Source organism: Drosophila erecta, unplaced genomic scaffold (assembly GCF_003286155.1).
Source record: "Drosophila erecta strain 14021-0224.00,06,07 unplaced genomic scaffold, DereRS2 tig00000000-arrow-pilon, whole genome shotgun sequence".
Classification (NCBI taxonomy): Eukaryota; Metazoa; Arthropoda; class Insecta; order Diptera; family Drosophilidae; genus Drosophila; species Drosophila erecta.
In genome coordinates, this window is record NW_020825194.1 from 28119009 (window position 1) to 28136960 (window position 17952).

General features: G+C 40.9%; 5 protein-coding genes across 7 annotated transcripts; 2 read left to right on the top strand and 3 right to left on the bottom strand.

Annotated features, from left to right (window-relative positions):
• Window positions 1–1882: 1882 nt before the first annotated feature.
• LOC6552086 (tankyrase) lies at window positions 1883–3988 on the top strand. Of its 2 annotated transcripts, XR_003408010.1 has the most exons (5): window positions 1883–2317; window positions 2967–3212; window positions 3277–3481; window positions 3546–3811; window positions 3865–3988. XR_003408010.1 is itself a non-coding variant. In XM_001978761.3 (4 exons), the coding sequence occupies exons 1-4, from the start codon at window positions 1970–1972 to the stop codon at window positions 3755–3757; spliced, it is 1011 nt and encodes a 336-aa protein (XP_001978797.3). In that variant the 5' UTR covers window positions 1883–1969; the 3' UTR covers window positions 3758–3988. The 2 variants fall into 2 exon arrangements, 1 of the variants encoding a protein (XP_001978797.3); XM_001978761.3 differs by having other exon boundaries at window positions 3546–3988.
• Window positions 3989–4488: 500 nt separating this feature from the next.
• LOC6552085 lies at window positions 4489–6153 on the bottom strand. Its single transcript, XM_001978760.3, has 2 exons — window positions 5723–6153; window positions 4489–5667 (listed from the first exon to the last, which is right to left on the bottom strand). Exons 1-2 carry the CDS (start codon window positions 5952–5954, stop codon window positions 4715–4717), a joined length of 1185 nt encoding a protein of 394 aa, XP_001978796.1. The 5' UTR covers window positions 5955–6153; the 3' UTR covers window positions 4489–4714.
• A 2038-nt stretch (window positions 6154–8191) lies between these two features.
• Window positions 8192–9704, bottom strand: LOC6552084 (odorant receptor 82a). Of its 2 annotated transcripts, none has more exons than XM_026982855.1 (6): window positions 9398–9704; window positions 9147–9342; window positions 8779–9094; window positions 8585–8689; window positions 8381–8533; window positions 8192–8319 (listed from the first exon to the last, which is right to left on the bottom strand). In XM_026982855.1, the coding sequence occupies exons 1-6, from the start codon at window positions 9699–9701 to the stop codon at window positions 8269–8271; spliced, it is 1125 nt and encodes a 374-aa protein (XP_026838656.1). In that variant the 5' UTR covers window positions 9702–9704; the 3' UTR covers window positions 8192–8268. The 2 variants fall into 2 exon arrangements, with proteins under 2 accessions (XP_026838656.1, XP_026838647.1); XM_026982846.1 differs by having other exon boundaries at window positions 8749–9094.
• A 3275-nt stretch (window positions 9705–12979) lies between these two features.
• Window positions 12980–13880, bottom strand: LOC6552074. The gene is made up of 2 exons (XM_001978758.3): window positions 13866–13880; window positions 12980–13808 (listed from the first exon to the last, which is right to left on the bottom strand). The coding sequence occupies exons 1-2, from the start codon at window positions 13878–13880 to the stop codon at window positions 13065–13067; spliced, it is 759 nt and encodes a 252-aa protein (XP_001978794.1). The 3' UTR covers window positions 12980–13064.
• A 2545-nt stretch (window positions 13881–16425) lies between these two features.
• Window positions 16426–17820, top strand: LOC6552073 (band 7 protein AGAP004871). Its single transcript, XM_001978757.3, has 3 exons — window positions 16426–16593; window positions 16660–17176; window positions 17245–17820. Exons 1-3 carry the CDS (start codon window positions 16494–16496, stop codon window positions 17507–17509), a joined length of 882 nt encoding a protein of 293 aa, XP_001978793.1. The 5' UTR covers window positions 16426–16493; the 3' UTR covers window positions 17510–17820.
• Window positions 17821–17952: the final 132 nt, after the last annotated feature.

A 17952-nucleotide genomic window follows, 5' to 3' on the forward strand; every position in this document is an offset into this window, starting at 1 on the left:
CAGCTAGTGCTGAGTCCTGGCCGGCTCCCTTCGTTCCTGGCTCCTTGCTGGTTAGTACGGTCGTTTTCAATCAATGAAAACTCAGGAAGAATATGACAACCCAACTTCTCCCGACTTCAGCCACAGACATTGTCAGTTCGGGCCGGCAAAAGCACAAGCTTGTTGCCGCAGGACGGCGTGCGGGCTTAAACTGGAGAATGCGGAGGCTTTGGGGCGTCTAGCTCGGAGTGGCTAAATGTAAAACGGTTTCTTGTTGTGATTTTGACAAATGATAATTTTCCGTATGTGCTTGTGCCGGTCTTTGTGTTTGACATGTCAGCCGAGGCTCGGCTGAAAACGAGATACTCCTATCTCTGTGGCTCGGCGTCCGTTCCTCCATGGCGGTCGATGAGTTGGCTCATTGTGCAGGGTAGACAACTTCTGGCGGAAATTTCCGGAATCGTCGCCGACGTGAAACCGTATCTCAAAGGCTCGTTAGCTCGGCACACATGCTTCTATGAACAAGAAACAATAGTTTCTGTTTCGGGGCAGCAAGGTCTTGTTTAGCGATCCACTAGCTGACTAGTGTAATATCTGCCAATCAGGACACACAAAAAAGAGCTGGGTGCTAGCGACAGTTGAATTGTCGCCTGGTCACTGAAAAATTCGAATGGTTTCTGAACAACAAAAACCGAACCCTTTGGGTGGATACAGCTAATTTATACAAGTAAATTAGACGTTAGAGTGCGCGTGGCAACTTGAGTAAACCAACTTCCTCTGCGTCTACTAACTAACTTTTTATAGTTCCTAATATATCTAGACATTCATACGGACCTACAGACGATCCTACGGAAGCGTAGACGGAAGGACAGGCGACGGATATGGCCAGATCGACTCGGATATTGATACTGATCAGGAATATATATACTTTATATAGTCGGAAACGCTTCCTCTTATCTATTACATACTTTTCAACGAATCTAGTATACCCTTTTACTCTGCGACGGGTATAAATATCTTACACTAGACTTCGTATTTAAATTTAGTTTTAACGCCGTTATGGACCAACAAAGTTGTATTAATTTCATGAACTGAAAATATTGGCATAACAAATGCCATTTTTTTACAAAAAAGCGTGCTATTAAATTCTTACCAAATTGTGATCTTGTAATTGACAATAATAATATTCCTTGGGAAAACTCTGTTATATACATCTTGATAAAAAGATTATCTTCAAGGAATATTAATAAAACAGTTGACAAAATAAATACGAGCATTCGCATATTATATCCGTTTATAAATCGGAACTCTAAGCTGTCCTTTAAAATTAAATTACTAATTTACAAACGAGTTTTCCTACCCACTATTCTTTACAGTTCTGAGATTTGGGGAAATTGTGCACATACTCATATTAAAAAATTGCAAACAACTCAAAATAAGATTTTAAAAATGATCCTCAATCTTCCCTTTTATTTTTCAACTTGTAAATTGCACGATAAAGCAAATATAAAGCGATTGATGTTATCATCAAACGAAACAAAAATAAATTTAATTTCAAATTAACGTCTATTATACACAACCAAGTGCGAGTAGATCCTTCACTCACTAGCCCAAGTTAGTTTTACTGAAGTTTTGGCACTTTAGTTGATAAGTTAGTTATAATATAGTTCTAAGTTCAGCTGCTCAAGGGTTTTTGTACCACTTTTTCTTTGCTTTAAAATGTTGAACCAATAAATTGTAATATTAAATATAGTTACAATTTTTCAGTTGTAAAGATGCCTTAAAATCTAATCTCTGTAAACTACATTTAAGCTAGCTTTGAGCAAAATATTATACAAATTTTATGAAAATAAAGCAAACTCATTAATTAAATAACAAATGATTGGGAGGAGTGACTATAGAGTTCGATTTTTTGGTAACCATGGCGTTGCCCCGTTGTTATCGCTAAGGTTAGCGAAAGATTTTTGTCCAAACATCTCAGCGGTGACCGATGTGCAGCACGTTTGAAAACCAGTCAAATCAAAGCGAGGATGAGCTGGCCAATAAATTGGACCAGAAGGAGTGTGAACTCTTGTGGCCAAATTTTGTGTCGCGAGTTTCCAGTCCTACAGTCAACAGCGTTCAACTTCATTGGTCTTTGTTTGAAAATGCCTCGGTCTACAGTATAGATAAGTTTCATATACGACTTGGCTGGTTACAGTTGGCTTGGACTGCCAGCTCTCCCATAACTGTTACAAATTTGGAAGAAAACTTCGGATACCGACTACGTGTAAAGGCGCTGGAAGTCTCTAAGGATGGACGTCGTTATGTGCCTTTGGCTATCTCTCCTGAAATAATCGTAATTGCTGTTATTATATTCCATTAATCCAAAACGTCTCTTAGCGCGATAAGCACGATGTGCCGATGTGCCACGCCCGATCTTACGCCCACAAACTGCAAAATATTCGGATATATTTTGATTTTGCTATTTTTGTTTTGAGCAGCTTTATTGCTATGACAACCAAATGTTGAATTTTCTCCTTATCTCTCCTTCTAGTAACTGAGTAACGGGTATCAGTAACGTTCACTCTTGCTTGATTATATTTGTTATAAATTTTGGAATTTTCAACTGAATACTTTCAATATATTAACATTGGTATTAAACCCACTTAAATACACGAGTATAGGGATTGGGTAGCATTCGCTAAGCCTTAATTGCCGCATGTGGAGTATTAGCTAAATCAGTCTCAGAACAAAACGTTAAAGAAATAATAATTGACTTGAGCGATAAAAAAAAAATGAACAAGTAGCTAAAGGAAGTTTTATGAGTCTAATGGTCGAGAATGTTCCTAAAGTTTTGGATTTTGCACTTGTTGATCACATCAAAAAGGTTATTTCTTAATCTCTACTGAGAAATTGCCATTCCATAACTACAATCCTATCAATTGACTTAATGCTAATTGAATCTGACCCTATATTTGTATTCATGGGTCATCCTAAAACTGTAGGCCTGCACGGCGGCCGCACTCCCATCAACCCACTGCCTAAGCCGAGCCATAAGAAAGGGGCAGCAATTCCTGGTCAAAAGAATGCTGCGGCGACGCCCGAGCCTGATGGAATATCCGGCTGCCAACGGATTCCTGCCACTTGCCAATGCCATTATTCAGGGCGAGATGTGCATCATTGACCTGCTGCTCTCGGCCGGTTGCAGCGTCCACATCGGAAATCCGGCCAGCGGCCGCACTCCTCTGCACGTTGGTGACCGTTGCAGCCCAAATCACCAGTATTTAGTAATTATTAACGCTTTAAACCTTGCAGCTGGCCTTCTACTACGGCCACCAGCCATCCGCTCGCATTCTGCTGAACAAGAAGGCCCGCCTGGAGGCAACGGACAGCAACGGCATGACTCCCGCCCACTGCGCCGTGGATGCAGATCAGCTGGAAATGGTCAAGTTCGGTCTCGAAGCGGGAGCGAATGCAGAGGCCAGAGACCTCTGCGGCTGGACCCTTCTTATGCGCGCAGGTGGGGCTAGAAATGGCAAAAGCAAACTGCTTAAATCGAGTCTTAATTCGCTTTTGGCTTGTAGTGGTTATGAACGCTGGCATGGAGCTCATCAAAGTCCTTGTTACGCACGGCGCAGACTTGGAGGCTGTGGATGGTGTTGGCAAAACTTGCACCGACTTGGCGAAACTTTATCACAGACAGGATGCAAAGGATTACTTTGACAAGGTGCAAAAGTTTAGGCTGGGGAAATCAGTCGCGACCTCAGACGCAGGGACAAAGGCCCAAATGCAATAACAAGGCACACCGAAGAAGTTTCAGGAGGCGTGCTCTGGCACGGTTCAGGATTAAGTATAAGTTAAAACCTTTTAATTCAGCTTTCCAATAACGACATTCATCTCAAGGTTTATGGAGCAAATCGTTTAAAACAACCCCACAGTTATCTTCGGTGTATTCAAATGATTACAAATTCAACGAAAGGTAATAAATGACTTAGGCCGTTATAGATAGTTAAATTGGTACGAAAGGTGGATTAACGAATTTCGTTTATTTTATCCCTTACTCGTAGAGTAAAGGGTTATACTAAGACTTGTCGAAAAGTATGTAACAGGTCGATGTAACAGTTCGATGTAACAGCGCATTCGAAATGGCCAAGTCCGTCTGTCCGTCCGTATGAACGTCGAGATCTCAGGAACTATAAAAGCTAGAAAGTTTGAGATTAAGCATGCAAGTTTTGTATTTGCCTTGTAAATTTCCATCGGTATGCTAACAATTTGCTTGCCACGCCCACTCTAACGCCCACAATCCGACCAACGCTGCCACGCCCACAGTTTTGAAAAATGTGTTGAATTTGTTTCATTTTATTATTAGCTTTGTAAATTTCTATCGAATCGCCAAACACATTTTTGCCACGCCCACTCTAACGCCCACAATAATTAATTTTGAAAATTTCTACAGATTATCCAAACAACTTATTGCCAAAACCACTTTTGAAACATTTATTATTTTTTTCATTTAATTCTCTTTCCCTTTATTTATATCTATATTTATATTTAGTATGCCAGAAAAATGGGAAACCGGGTATATAATAGAGGAGACTCTTGTTTTAATTTGCAATAGCTCGCGACTACTGAACAGATTTATAATGCGAACTTTATTTAAAAGTGTAAGGATGCATTTATGTCACATTTGTATCAGGTTTTAAGCTCTTGTCATATATCGTAAACTAAAAAAAAGGTAAGAAAGTTTGATCAATCAAACACAAGTCATAGGGTTTTCCGTTTGGAAACCGCACGAGTATATGTCGAAAAAGTCCTTATTCTGCTTAAGGCCCAGGTAGAACACATGCTCGGCCAGATCCTTGCCAAACTCGCAAAAGTTCTGAGCGTAAAGGGTGAAGAATATACGCTTGTTGTCCAGATGGTACTTTTGAAGGACGCCGTTCTCTTGATCGTATATCCCACTGTTCTGTGGCGGCGAGTTGGTCCATGCGCTGTAGTCTATCCAGGCGGCTCTGAAACTCTTTAAGTAGATCACAGCCAGCATCCTGGCCTCATCCAGAACATTAACGAACTGCGGCAGCCTTAAGCACTCTACGTCTTCGCGGAACCGCGTAAAGTCCCGCTGACGCTCCCGACTGTTGAAGAGCATCATGTACAAGTGGACCGTGAACGTGGAGTAGAAGTAGGACATGGGTTTGTTGCGGCTCTGGAAGAGGTACATGCTCCAATCCAGCATGGTGCGCTGAACCCCCAGCTCGTACGTGGAGTTCAGCTTCCGGTGCTGCTCCAGATTGCGAACGTTGTGCTCGTAGCTCTCCCGGTAGATCCGCAGGTCCTGGTACTCCCGGCTCAGGTCTCTGGCATGGAAGTAGACGCGCGGCGTTTTGAACTTCTGCTTGTAGGTGGCTAGCTTGCTGAGAATGGGGTTCGAATCTCGGTCCTTCTGAAGCCTGGCGACGAAGCGGTCCAAAATGCCCAGGAAGTCATCCAGCTCGTGGGATCCTCCGTCGAGCAGGTTTTTTGTAACTATGTACCCGAAAAGTGGCTTGAAATACTCAAAGGTCTCCCGATAGCAGTCTTCCAGCGCGTGCTGCGAGTTGCAGGAGATGAAGAAGTCCAGCATCTTCTGTTTGGCCTCGAAGTGCTCTGGATCGTTCTGTAGCTCGGTCAGCAGCTGCATCAGATCGTCCATCTGCGGCATGTGTCCTTCGATTGGGCACTTGCATTAGGCACTCCCTTAACACACGCTATACTCACTTACCCATTACTGAAAATAGTGGTCGATTGCGGCTGCAGACGTAGTCGAAATAACTATCACAGGCATACTTTTCGCTGTTGATGGAGCTCTGCATGCGAACTGCCAATTTTTCAAGTTCCCTAATTCGCAGCTCCGACAGGTGCCGTACGTAGCCCACTTGGCAATGCCCTGCTCCAGTCCACATCAACAGAATAAGGGCTACGGATGCGCCGAACACCATACTTGAGGTTGTCATCGTAGAGCTCTAGTCACTGGGTACCCAGCTTCTGCGCCAGCCTATCGGACCCCTCAACGGATGTCGGATTTCGTTGCACAGTGGTTCGGCAATCTGACTTTTTCTAATTCGTTTGTTCCTGAGCCGTCCAACTATTTAACTTGAATTGAAAATGAAGCCCAAAACTCCGTATTTCTTATAAAATGTTTCCATATTTCTTAACAGCTTTTCAAAATATGTATTATGATGACTAATATTGTATGTTTCTAACTATCAAAATAAATAATTATATCATGATACAGAATAAAAGAAATTAACACAATTTATAAAAAAATTTCTTCACCGCCAGAAATCAAACACATCCTAACGAGGCACTTTCCACAATCAAGAGTTGTGATATCATCTTTTGTGGTGAAAAAAGATTAAGCTCTTTAAAAATACACTACATAAAATTTACTCATTCGGTACGATTTAAGAAGGGTTTAACAGCTTGAAATTAAAAGAAACCAATATGCTCCAGAAAGACACAGAAATAATTTTAAAATGTGTTGTATTTAGGCAAAATACTTCTGAAAAGCATAGATAGCATCTGGAAATGCTTTATCAATGCAAAATCTTAGATTTTTTTCGCTTAAGTTGCGGGTGTTTCAAACAGTGGCTTATTATTTCCAATTGTCAAATAAAAAAATATTTTCTCCCTAAAATCACTACCATTTGTATCACTATATTTATTTGCCCTCGGTCTCTGTATACCAGATTTTTGAAAAGGTAAAAGGAAGTGCTTCCGGCCCTATAAATTATAAATATATTTCTGATCTCTAGCCTATAAAGTTAAGATTAAGAAACGTAAAGGCAGCGACAATTAGTTTCATAGATTGCCATGCCCACTTTAACGGACTGCAATCCAACTAAAAGCTATCACCGTTTCTATCGACATGGTAGAAAACATTTTGACCACACCCACCCTAACAATCACAAGCCGCAAAATGCTGTCACGACCACAATATTCTTGTTTTTTTTATCTGTTTTCCTTGCCAATTTCTATCGCTAGGCCAACAAAGGGTTGAAATTTCTCCCTGAGAAATGAGTAACAGGTATCTGATAGTCGCGGGAACCTACTACAGCAAATCTCTTGTTTATTTAGTTAAATAGCAAGAAGGTTATTGTAAATGATCTTACTACATTCGCCCCACGGTGCATTGCTAAATTTGTGGTCATATTTCAATTGAGCGAGTGCTTATGCTTAAGTATAATTCCGAAACGATAAGCATGTCAAGTCCTATCAGAAAAAGTTCTCTCCCACTGTTTAAGATTGCCCTGTTCTTCAATGTGGTGCCTTGCATCGTTTTACAAGTACTACGAGTTATATCTGGCCTTAGCGTAGACATCGGTTCGCAGTCGCTTGTGTATGGGGTTTTGGCGACGCACTTGCTCAACCAAGTCCAAATCCACGGGAATGGAAACGGGGGCTGAGACTGCACATTGCGTCGAAGTTCCCAAGGAAAATCCTGTAGTTTTCCGAGCTATATTTTAGAAGAAAGAGCGTTGAAAGCAGTAGCGATGAGCGGTTCTATAGATATATAAGATACTTGAGTTCTACCCGCTAGTTTAGGTGGACATAAAGCAATAAGTAACTAAATTTCCTACTCGTATAACTGAACCGCTGAGACGTACAGACTTCTTATAAAAGGTCGACAAATATCTCCCTTCCGCTTTTTTGCACTTTATTCAATGCTTTATAAAAAGTGTTACAGTGATCGGATTTAGTTCAAATATGCGCCGTTTTGTTCGATAATCTGTTTCCATCTAGACGGCAACTTCATAATACCTCCCTCGTAGAAGCCCCCCTCCTTATTTGCGAAGAACTCGGACAGCCACTTTTCACAAGCCTCTTTTGAGTTCAACTTTACACCACCAAAGGCATTCGCCATGGACAGGAACAGGTGGTAATCACTTGGCGCTATATGTCTTTGGAAGCTAATAATTAAATATTAGTTAAAAATTCAATTTCCAACTTTATAGCTCTTCGAATTCCCCAAATTTTTATACATAACACGTAATTTTATAAAGTAATTTATTATAATTTTTTATATTTTATATAATAATTATAATTTTATTAATTGTCTAATATCTTCTGATATTAAACAGAAACTTCTCCTAACGAGTGACCCATTCAAAAGTTTGAAATCCTCTTTTGGGACGAATATTGATATTGCTTTTCACTTAAAATATTCATAAATATTTATGAAATGTATTTTTTATAATTTACTTAATTTGCAGGCTTCAAGGAAAATGACCAGGGGGACAAGTAAGTATCTTGATAAATTATATTTTATTACTCAATAGATTTAATGAGTGTTATCAACGATAAGGCTGTTCTGCAGATCTGCAAGCATAAGAGTTAGCGAAAGGCAACTGAGAAATACATGTGAATGTATCTGAGTTACCCCAACGAAATTAGCCAGAGATGCGACAAAGAAGCCAGCTCTAATAAGCACTTCCTTCTGGGACTGAATAATGATCAATGACAAGGCAGTACGTGTCTTGGGAGAAGCCAGATGCCAGTTGGAGAGCCGGACAGCAGTGTCCACCTGCAGACTCTAGAAGACACGAAATCAAGCCACAAAAAAGGACAAACTACTACTACACACCTCCGCCTTAATGATTTCACCTCCATAGCAATAGATAAAGAGTTGCAGCATGATGGAACCGAAAAACGATGCATACAGCAAGAGATCCATAACAGAGTCCATGTTCTGGGTGAGATGTTATTCCTTGTTTAAGGGGTCGTTTCGGAAGCAGTCGTTCTACTCACCGTCACTAGTTGGTAGATTATAACACCCACCTGCAAGGAGGTTATGACGAACTGCCCCATCACGGTGGATGTGTACATCGATCGTAACTTTCTGGATAGGGAGTGCAGTAGCACGTGGTAGTCAACGATTGATTTCAGCCTGGCTTGTGTGTCCTGTTGGGACAATGGAAACTCCCAGTTTTCGATTTGAGCCTGCAGTGTCTGGAAATGGGCTCGCAGATTAATAGCAAACGAAATAAATAAGCCATCCACTGCCGAGGCATAGGCAACTACGACAACAGTGACTAGTACGGTATAGAGAAAACAAATTTCGTATCCGGGGCTTTCCAGATCGTTGAATGGAAACCTGGAGAAGGAGAATCCGTTGAGCTCAATCCGTAATCTCAATGCATTCTTACTTCATGGGCATGGGCAGCTCCTTGTCACATGTTGTGCCATGCCAAAGGCAAGCTCCGATTTTCACAAGGGGTCCCAGCATGAAATAGAGTCCTGTGAGGCCGCAGGACAAGCAATAGGCTCTTCCCAGAAAAAATGCTACCTTGTTGGCTTCGGCCACGTAGTCCAATGCTTCTCCGATTTTATGAGTTTCACTCGCTGCTCGATACAGCCGTTTCAGACGTTGTCTTTGTATTATAAGCAGCCCACTTACTCTGCTCGTGCATTTTCCTGAAGCGGCGCATCATTTCCCAGAAATGCCTTCTGTTCGCCAAAAATGTACAAATTTTTATAACCGTTAGCATATTGGTGAACACCACGCTGAGACAAGCCGTGACTTTTTCCATGTCATTGCGGTTGTAGGCGGCGTAAGAGATCAATGGGTACTGCGCCGATACAACGAAGATCAGGGAGCTAATGTGCTTCAAGCTGAGTGCCCTGTCTTCGGTACTATCCATGTCGTCTCTATGTGCCATTGCCCGCAGGCAGTACTCTTGCAGCTGAAACAGTCTACCCATGGCTTTGCGTTCCGGAACATAAGAGGCTTCGGCTGGTTACGCATGTTTTATACACCTTTGAAATATTTTAATTGCCCTATTGATTGAATAATTATTTGTTTAGCCAACTTCGGAGCACAGCCCCGGTTTAATTGCCACGATTGTCAAGAATAATTCAAAGTGCTGACACGGTAATTGCAACATTCCAAGAATAACATTCAAAATTGCTGGTAATTAAAGGAAATACCAAATTATTTTAAACTACAAAATTATTCTATTATTATTTTTATATTGGTATTATTATATTATATATTATTTAAAATATTTATTTATTTATTTATATATTTATATATTATATATTTTTATATTTATATTATTTATATTTATATATTTATTTAATATTATTTAATTAAATATTATATAGACTTTTTAAATTTGCTTTTGAAGGATTTTGAAAAAATAACAATATCGTCTAAGTATGGGTAAGTATTGCAATGGGTACAAGCATGAAACGAAGCATGTCCGACCAAAAGGCATCCTAGTATATTCATAATGACCCTCTTTAGTAGAGAATGCACTTTTTTAATATAGTCTGGGTCCATTTCAGTTTGATGGAACCCTTTATAGACATTTTCTTAAATTGTCTTATATTTCGTATATTTTTGGAATGGGAAATTTATCATTAAAAGTGTGTCGTAAATGTAGGGATTACTATATGTTCTTTTACTAATTTTCACCTTTATGATCCTAAATATTTCGCTATTAATCATCGCTATTAATATCAATATAATTGTTAATCTCTAATATAATTGTAGGGTAAATCAGCTTGCAAGGTATAAATATATTTGTCATTATCTACTACCTTTGAAATTACTTTTTCGGTAATAATATATTTACTATATGGAATTCATAATCATTTTATTCATGTTATACTGTTATATGACTTTTGTATACTTTTATCCATTTTTTGATTGGATATTTTAAAACGTTTTCGGTTATTATTTTTATTCTATTTATACTTCAACCTGTATAAGACAGCATAATTTATTATCCATTTAAGTTTTATTGCTGTTGTGTTTCTTGCGGGGCTATTGTCTAAACATTTTCAAAAGTGTCCACTGGATCGGATTTACGTTGCTGATCTGATTCTAAGACTAGGTCATTCTTTGGGGAATTCTAGTACTCTGCGTACTCTGGGTGCCCTGTCCTTGATTGTTTCGATAATTTCTAGAATAATAATAATTTTCAAAATGAATTTTACTATGATCTCAGTTCCTTTTAAAGTCGAACTTGTTCTGCCCCTGTTGGTCATATTATTGTATCTACTTTGATACAACATTTTTTGAGGGTATTCACTTGGATATTAAAAGACTTACAATGGGAGTTTGATAACGATTTTGATGGCTTAAATTCTTTGATTTAATCTTTATATTGAGAGTTTTGACACATATAGGCAAGAATTAGGGATTTATCTTCCCACATTCCTACAGCTTGGGCTTGTTTTAATTTAAGGGGAGTTCAAATATTATATATATATAATAATAATACTATTATTATAAGATTATTAAGATTAGACATGTTGACCCATGGTGCCACGCCTACTCTAACGCCCACAAGTCGCCCAAAAATGTCACGCCCACACTTTTGAAAGTTTTATAAATTTGTTGTCCTTTTATTTCTTGTTTTCCCTATTTCTATCAATATGCCAGAAAAATATGAAAATTTCTTCTTCGCACTTCCACTTGCTGAGTAACGGGTATCTGACAGTCGGAGAACTTGACTATAGCGTTTTCTTTTGTTTTACTTTCGGCTTCTGATGTTGTAGGGTATTGGTAGACCAGTTCGTCTACTTCTTTTTTATAGAGAGCCAGATAATTGCAGGAGAAAATGATTCAAGGATACTTCAGCAGCTATAGCTCCTGCTGATGTTATTGGTAATTCCATCTTTTGATAGTTTACAGTTCTTTTGGGTACACGAAATGTATCATATTATATATATATTATATTAATTATTATTATAATTTGTACTACTTATGCATTAGAAATCCTCATTCGAGATTTAACTAGTGTTGTTTACTTTATGTAGGTCTGTATTGCACTTTAAGTAGTTCACTCGCAAGGATATTTAGTTGTATCCTACCGACTGAGGCAGTTCATTTTATTTTATTTTATTTATTGTTATTTATTTATTTATTTATTTTATTGTTATTTATTTAAGCGGAGTTTTATTGGTAAGGTTCTTTTTAGTTAGATCCACATACCCAATGTGAAACTGATTTCATTGCATTATTCTTATAACTAACAACGGCGTGGGTAGGGAAAATTGGATTTGGTCAAAAGATTCCGATTGGTCTAATTAGTTGCCTGATTTTGATTGGTCTAATTAGTTGCCTGGTTTTTATCATGCCGATTGGGAATGTTTACAACTAGTGTGCGGTTTATTTTTAAATCGTATGGGCTTAATTGGCTCTGGACTTATGTTATTGACAAATGGAATAATAGTTATCTCCGAATATACGGGTTGTTGGCTGGGATTGGTGTCTTGGCTTATTGCGTACACGTCACCTATATATAATACAGTAGAATCCGGCTATAGCGACTTTCAAGGGACCGACGATTTTACGTCGTTATACCCAGAAGACGCACTAACAGAAAGGTGGAATAAAAATATTTTTTGTTTATTTTATGGTTGCCATGTTCTTAAAATGTTTTAACAAAAACATTGATTTTTTTTTGTTTTTTTTTAATTGTTTTAAATAATTACTGAAAATTATTGTAAATATTTTTCTGTATTTTTTTTTTGGCACGTCGCAAGGTCCTTTCATATAACTTTGTATGGGGACCAACCAAGCCATCGAGATTCCGTCGCAATAACCGGACGGACGCTATAAGCGGAGTCGTTTTAACCGGATTCTACTGTATTTCCTATAGATGTTCCAAGAAATGTCAACTGTTTTTATTTCAAAGAAAAAGCTTACAATTAAGCTTGGAGGCTATATCACACCTTTATGTCTTCAAGTAGAAAACCACCATGTATGTATGTACATGCATCCATTTTCAAACAGAGTAAATTTAATTGGAGTGCCGGTTGCTTGGTCGTCTGAAAAGAAACTATTCTTATAAAATGTAGGCCAATAAATAACTGAAAGAACAATATTGACATAAATTAGACACTAAAAAAGAGAGTCTATTAAAGTCTGAATAAGCAATTTTAAAGGCAATTTTTCAGGTAACTTTGCGTAGCTATTGTGCCAATCATATATGGGATACGAAGTGAAATTGCGAAATGAATTGGGCCATTCAATTGAACATCAACGTAAGTTTATTAATAACAACATTTTCAACAAAAACTCAATGCTTAGTTTTGGGAACCAAGCTCAAAAGTTAGAAATTGGGTGGCAGGTATGCATTGCCCGTGTGCGACCCGGCAGCGCCGCTGGAGATGATCTGGCCGGCTCCAGTGCCCACAGCTCCCACAACGGATCCGTTGTCGATGTGACCGTCGCTGCCGCCCAGCGCTCCAATCACGGAGGTGACGGGGGCCACTCCCTCGTCGGTCAGCTGGCTGCTGCCGCCCAGGGCATCGTACTGGGCTTGGATCTGCTGCTGGGCGTGGGCGGCCTCCTCGTTGGTCTTGTACTTGATGAAGAAGACCTCCGGCTTGCTGGTGGAGCTGGCCTGCTCCACAACCTCGGCGTTCAAGTCGCTGTCGCCCTTCTTGCTCAGCACATAGATGACGGTCTTGTCCTCGTTGGCGGCAGGGCTGATCTTGATGGTCTTTCTGTTGTTGCGCTGGGGCGACTTGATGAACACCACGTTGTAGTTACGCTTGGGCACGCCGACGGTGATGTGGCGTTCCTTGTAGTCCTCAGCCTCCTCCGGGGCGGAGTGGATGAAGAAGCGCTTGGAGACGATGGCCTGCTGCTGCTGCACATGCTGCTGCTGGTGGTGAGTCTGAACGGCCGGCTGCTGGTAGACGGCCTGCGGCTGCACGGGGGCCACCTGGACGCCGCTCTGGAAGAAGGAGCCTCCACCGGTGGTGCTGCTGATGCCGCCGAAGCCGGACGGGCCGGGATTGTAGTTGTAGCCCTGGGGGGCGGCTAGGGCCACGGAGCACAGGCACAGGACCTAATGAGCAAAAAGAAGGATTAGTCCGCCAAGCAATTAGTCCTTGGTCCGCCTTACAATGAATCCACGCATTTCTAGGCTTGGTTGAGCTGGTAGAGTGGGATAGGGAGTATTGAAGGTTTGACTTCCTTAGTAGTTGATAGTGAACTGTATGACTTCTGGCGCGCTCGAGCGGCTTTTATACATAGCTCGCAATTCCAGCTTCGACGCTACCACTCGACCACTCGAAAGTTAATAGGTGAAGTTCAACAAAATCCGCTGCAGAGCCCCGAAGAGTCATGGTCCGCATCTAAGCTGCCAAAAAGAGCTCGCAGCCTCCATTTGTTGCATGTTCATTGTATTTGTTTTAGCTCGCGTCGTCTTCTGCGCTTCAGCTCTTCTGCTCTTCTTCGCCATTCACCTTCGAGCCCCTTCCATCCCCCATTAAATGGCGAGACTTGCTTGTAGTTGCTGGCAATACATGGCCAATTAGCGTGGTTCCCCCTGCTGGGTCTTTGTTGTGGCACTTAATTGTTAGCCCCGATACTCCGGTCCACCGACACCCAGATGCGGTCATTACGGAGCGAGTCGATGCTTTTGGCGAGTGACCACCGCTGCCCAGTGCGTCGATTAAGTGATATTAAAAGTTTACTTGCACAAGCGCTTAGTAAATATTAGTCCGGCTCGGGGCTTGTAGCCGTAGTGCTCCCCGCGTCGAGTAATCGTAATCCCTAGCGTGGGTCCTAGCTCCGGAGAAGCTATCTAAGGAACTTCCTCAGCTCCACTCCGAGCCACTGATGCGCGTTGTCAGGCTTAATTAATGGCCCGCAGAGCGTAATACTTGTAATACTTGTCCGGTCTTTCAAACTCATCGTTTCTTCATCGGCTGCAGCGAAATTCATTTATCTTGTCTGGCGGTCAGCCCCAACTTTCTTGGGAATAAATACCCCTTTGATTATTACTTCAAAGCGTTTTGTTCACATTTCTGCAGTGATTTCTATGCCTTCCCCGTGTGAAGGCGGGGAACCATTGCCGTTGGTGTAATGAACTCAGCCAACTGCCCCACAGACCCTCAGTTTTTGAGGGACCCTAATGATCGTATCATGTTCAGTCTTCATTTACGCATCTTAGCTGAAGCCAAAATCGATTACGAAGTCGGTCTGGTGAAAAATCTTTGTACTTTAACCGCTGAACACAGCAGACTCTTGCGAAAATCGTAGACGTGTAACTCAGCCTCTGAGCAAATAATGTTTTTGGAAGAGAATATTTTTCCAATTTCGCTAAGTTATGCATGCATAAATAATATACATAGTGACAGGTACGGCTTAAATTGTACATAATTTCTAATAATAATTTCTAATTCAAAATTTCACACTTGGTCCCAAAATCTTCCAACAGATGGCTTCGAACAGGACTACGTATTCATTTTAAAATTGGCAAACGCAATTATAACTCAACAGGAAATACTTTTATGTTTAGGGAACACTTTACCTGGATTGTGGCTGTTCATACCGATTACTAATATAGTAAAAGTTATTTATATATCCGTCTGTATGAACGACGCTATCTCGGAACTATAAGAGCCAGAACGTTTAGATAAGCCTGCGGATTGAATACGTCTCTTCAATGTTTGCCAAAAGCTTTCACTTTTGAAAATATTTTATGTCTTTCCTTTTATTATTTGGATGCCAATTTCTAATAATATACCAAGAACATTTTGCCCACTCACACACTCGCCAAATGATTTTCTTTCATTTTAACATTTTGAAAAGTTTCTATCTATCCACGCCAAATCTAACACCCACAAACCGCTTGAAAGTTCAGCGCAACTCAGCGCATTTCTCTTTTCTAACAGCAGTGGATCGGTGTCGTCGACTACAAAGTTGTATCTTCAGGTTACTTTGTGTAGCTATTGTGCCAATCGCATTGGTGGCATAACTTACAGAGCTAATATTAGACACGAAGTGAAATTGCGAAATGAAGTGGGCCATTAAGAATACTGAAAATTAATTTCAACATCGTAACGGGTATCCAATAGAACATCTACCATCGCGGTTTTTCCTGATTTTGTATATTAGTAGAGTAAAAGAGTTTTTTAGGTTCTTTGAAAAAAAATAGAACAGGAAGAATCATTCATGATTCATGATCAGTATCGATAGCGGAGTCGATCTGGCCAGGTCCTTGTGTCCGTCTGTCCATCCATATGAAAGTTTCGAACTCAGGAACTATGAAAGCTAGAAAGTTGGGATTAAACATGCAGATTCCAGAGACATAGAAGTAGCGCAGTCACCACGCCCATTCAAAGCCCTCAGAACGCCCAAGAGTGCCATTTAATTTCCTCATTTGACTTTCCTATATTTATAGATATGCTAAAAACATTTTGGCCACGCCCATTCTAGCGCACAAAGAGCCCAAAACTGCTACGCCCACTCTTTTGAAAAACCGCCCAAGAGTGTCATTAAATTTCCTCATTTTTCTTTCCAATATTTATAGATATGCCAAAAACATTTTGGCCACGCCCGTTCGAATGCACAAAGAGCCCAAAACTGCTACGCCCACTCTTTTGAAAAACCAAACGGATTCTTCCTACACATCCACTACACAAATTTTATAATTTGAGCTATTTTTACTTATTTAAGAGTTTTCCCCGTCCACAGTCGTAGTTGAATACAATGTCACCTTACTCGATCTTCCAAATCTAATGTAATGGACAATAATCCGACGACACCTGCCTTGCTGGCGCAGAGCTCCTCGATAAACGTATTCCACGACGAATCAATCCTACCGCAGCGTAATGTAAAAACAAGTAAATCCGCCTGTTATAGTTATAATTTATTATTGCGAGTGACTACAATACTTTGCGAGTTCACAGGTGAAAATGTTCCACCGACGTTGGCAGAGAAAACGTTGTTTGTGCTGTCCATGATTCTGATAGTCCTCTTCCTGCCGTGGTCCCTATTCATCTGCCTGAGGGTAATGTCGGAGTATGAGCGAGCGGTGATCCTACGCCTGGGTCGACTGCGTCCCAAGCCACCGAGTGGGCCGGGCCTCATCTTTCTCGTGCCTTGCATTGACGACCTCGCTATTGTGGACATACGCACCAGGTCGTTCGATCTGCATAGACAGGAAATCCTCACCCGCGACATGGTGACGATCAGCATAGACGGAGTGGTGTACTACAGCATCAAGAGCCCCTTCGACGCTATGCTGCAGGTTTCCGATGCTGAGGAGGCAACCGAAAAGCTAGCAATGACAACGCTGCGAAACGTGGCCGGCACCCACAAACTAATGGATTTGCTCTCGTCCAAGGAGTACCTCTCCAACCAAATAGAGGGTATCTTGTACAACTCCACAGAGCCCTGGGGCATTCGCGTGGAACGGGTGGAGATGTAAGTATTCCCTTCTGTGCAATGGATCAATAGTGAACAGTAGATGACAGGCTACATATTTCCGGCAGCAAGGAGATCTTCATGCCCGACCAACTGAAGCGTGCTCTGGCTGTGGAACAGGAGGCGATGCGGGAGGCCAAGGCCAAGGTGGCCGCGGCGCAGGGAGAGCGGGATGCGGTAACTGCGCTGAAAGAGGCTGCCGACATCATGGAGACCAACCCCATTGCCCTGCAGCTGCGGTACCTGCAAACACTGAACTCCATCTGCAATGATAACACCAGGTCCTACGTATTCCCTTTTCCTGTAGACATTGTGCGGAAAATGATGAAGTAGGGTTTCTCAAAAAATTTCTCCAAACGCGTTCCGTTTTTATGTGGATTCCATTTAAAGGAACTTCGCTATTTCATTGTATATTATATTATATTTAGTATTATTCATCTGAAGGAGACCAAATACGGTACATTTCCTATGGCCACGTTTCATTAGCACAGACGTTCAATTAATATTTTCCGAAAATTTTCAAGCAGATGAAGGGGAATATCCTTTAACCTCTCTAGTTTTGCGCTCTACAAAATACAGTTCCCGAGGCGTGCTGAATGTAGAAATTTCAAATGCTGTATGGAATTCGACTTATGCGAAGTCTATTGTACTGATACACTGCTTTTTACGAAAGTTTTAGAAAAGATTTAATTTGCTATGTGACGAGACTGTCATTAGATTAATATCTACGCCGTAGAAACTCTCTATTTCATGTTTATACATTTAAATTAAATGTA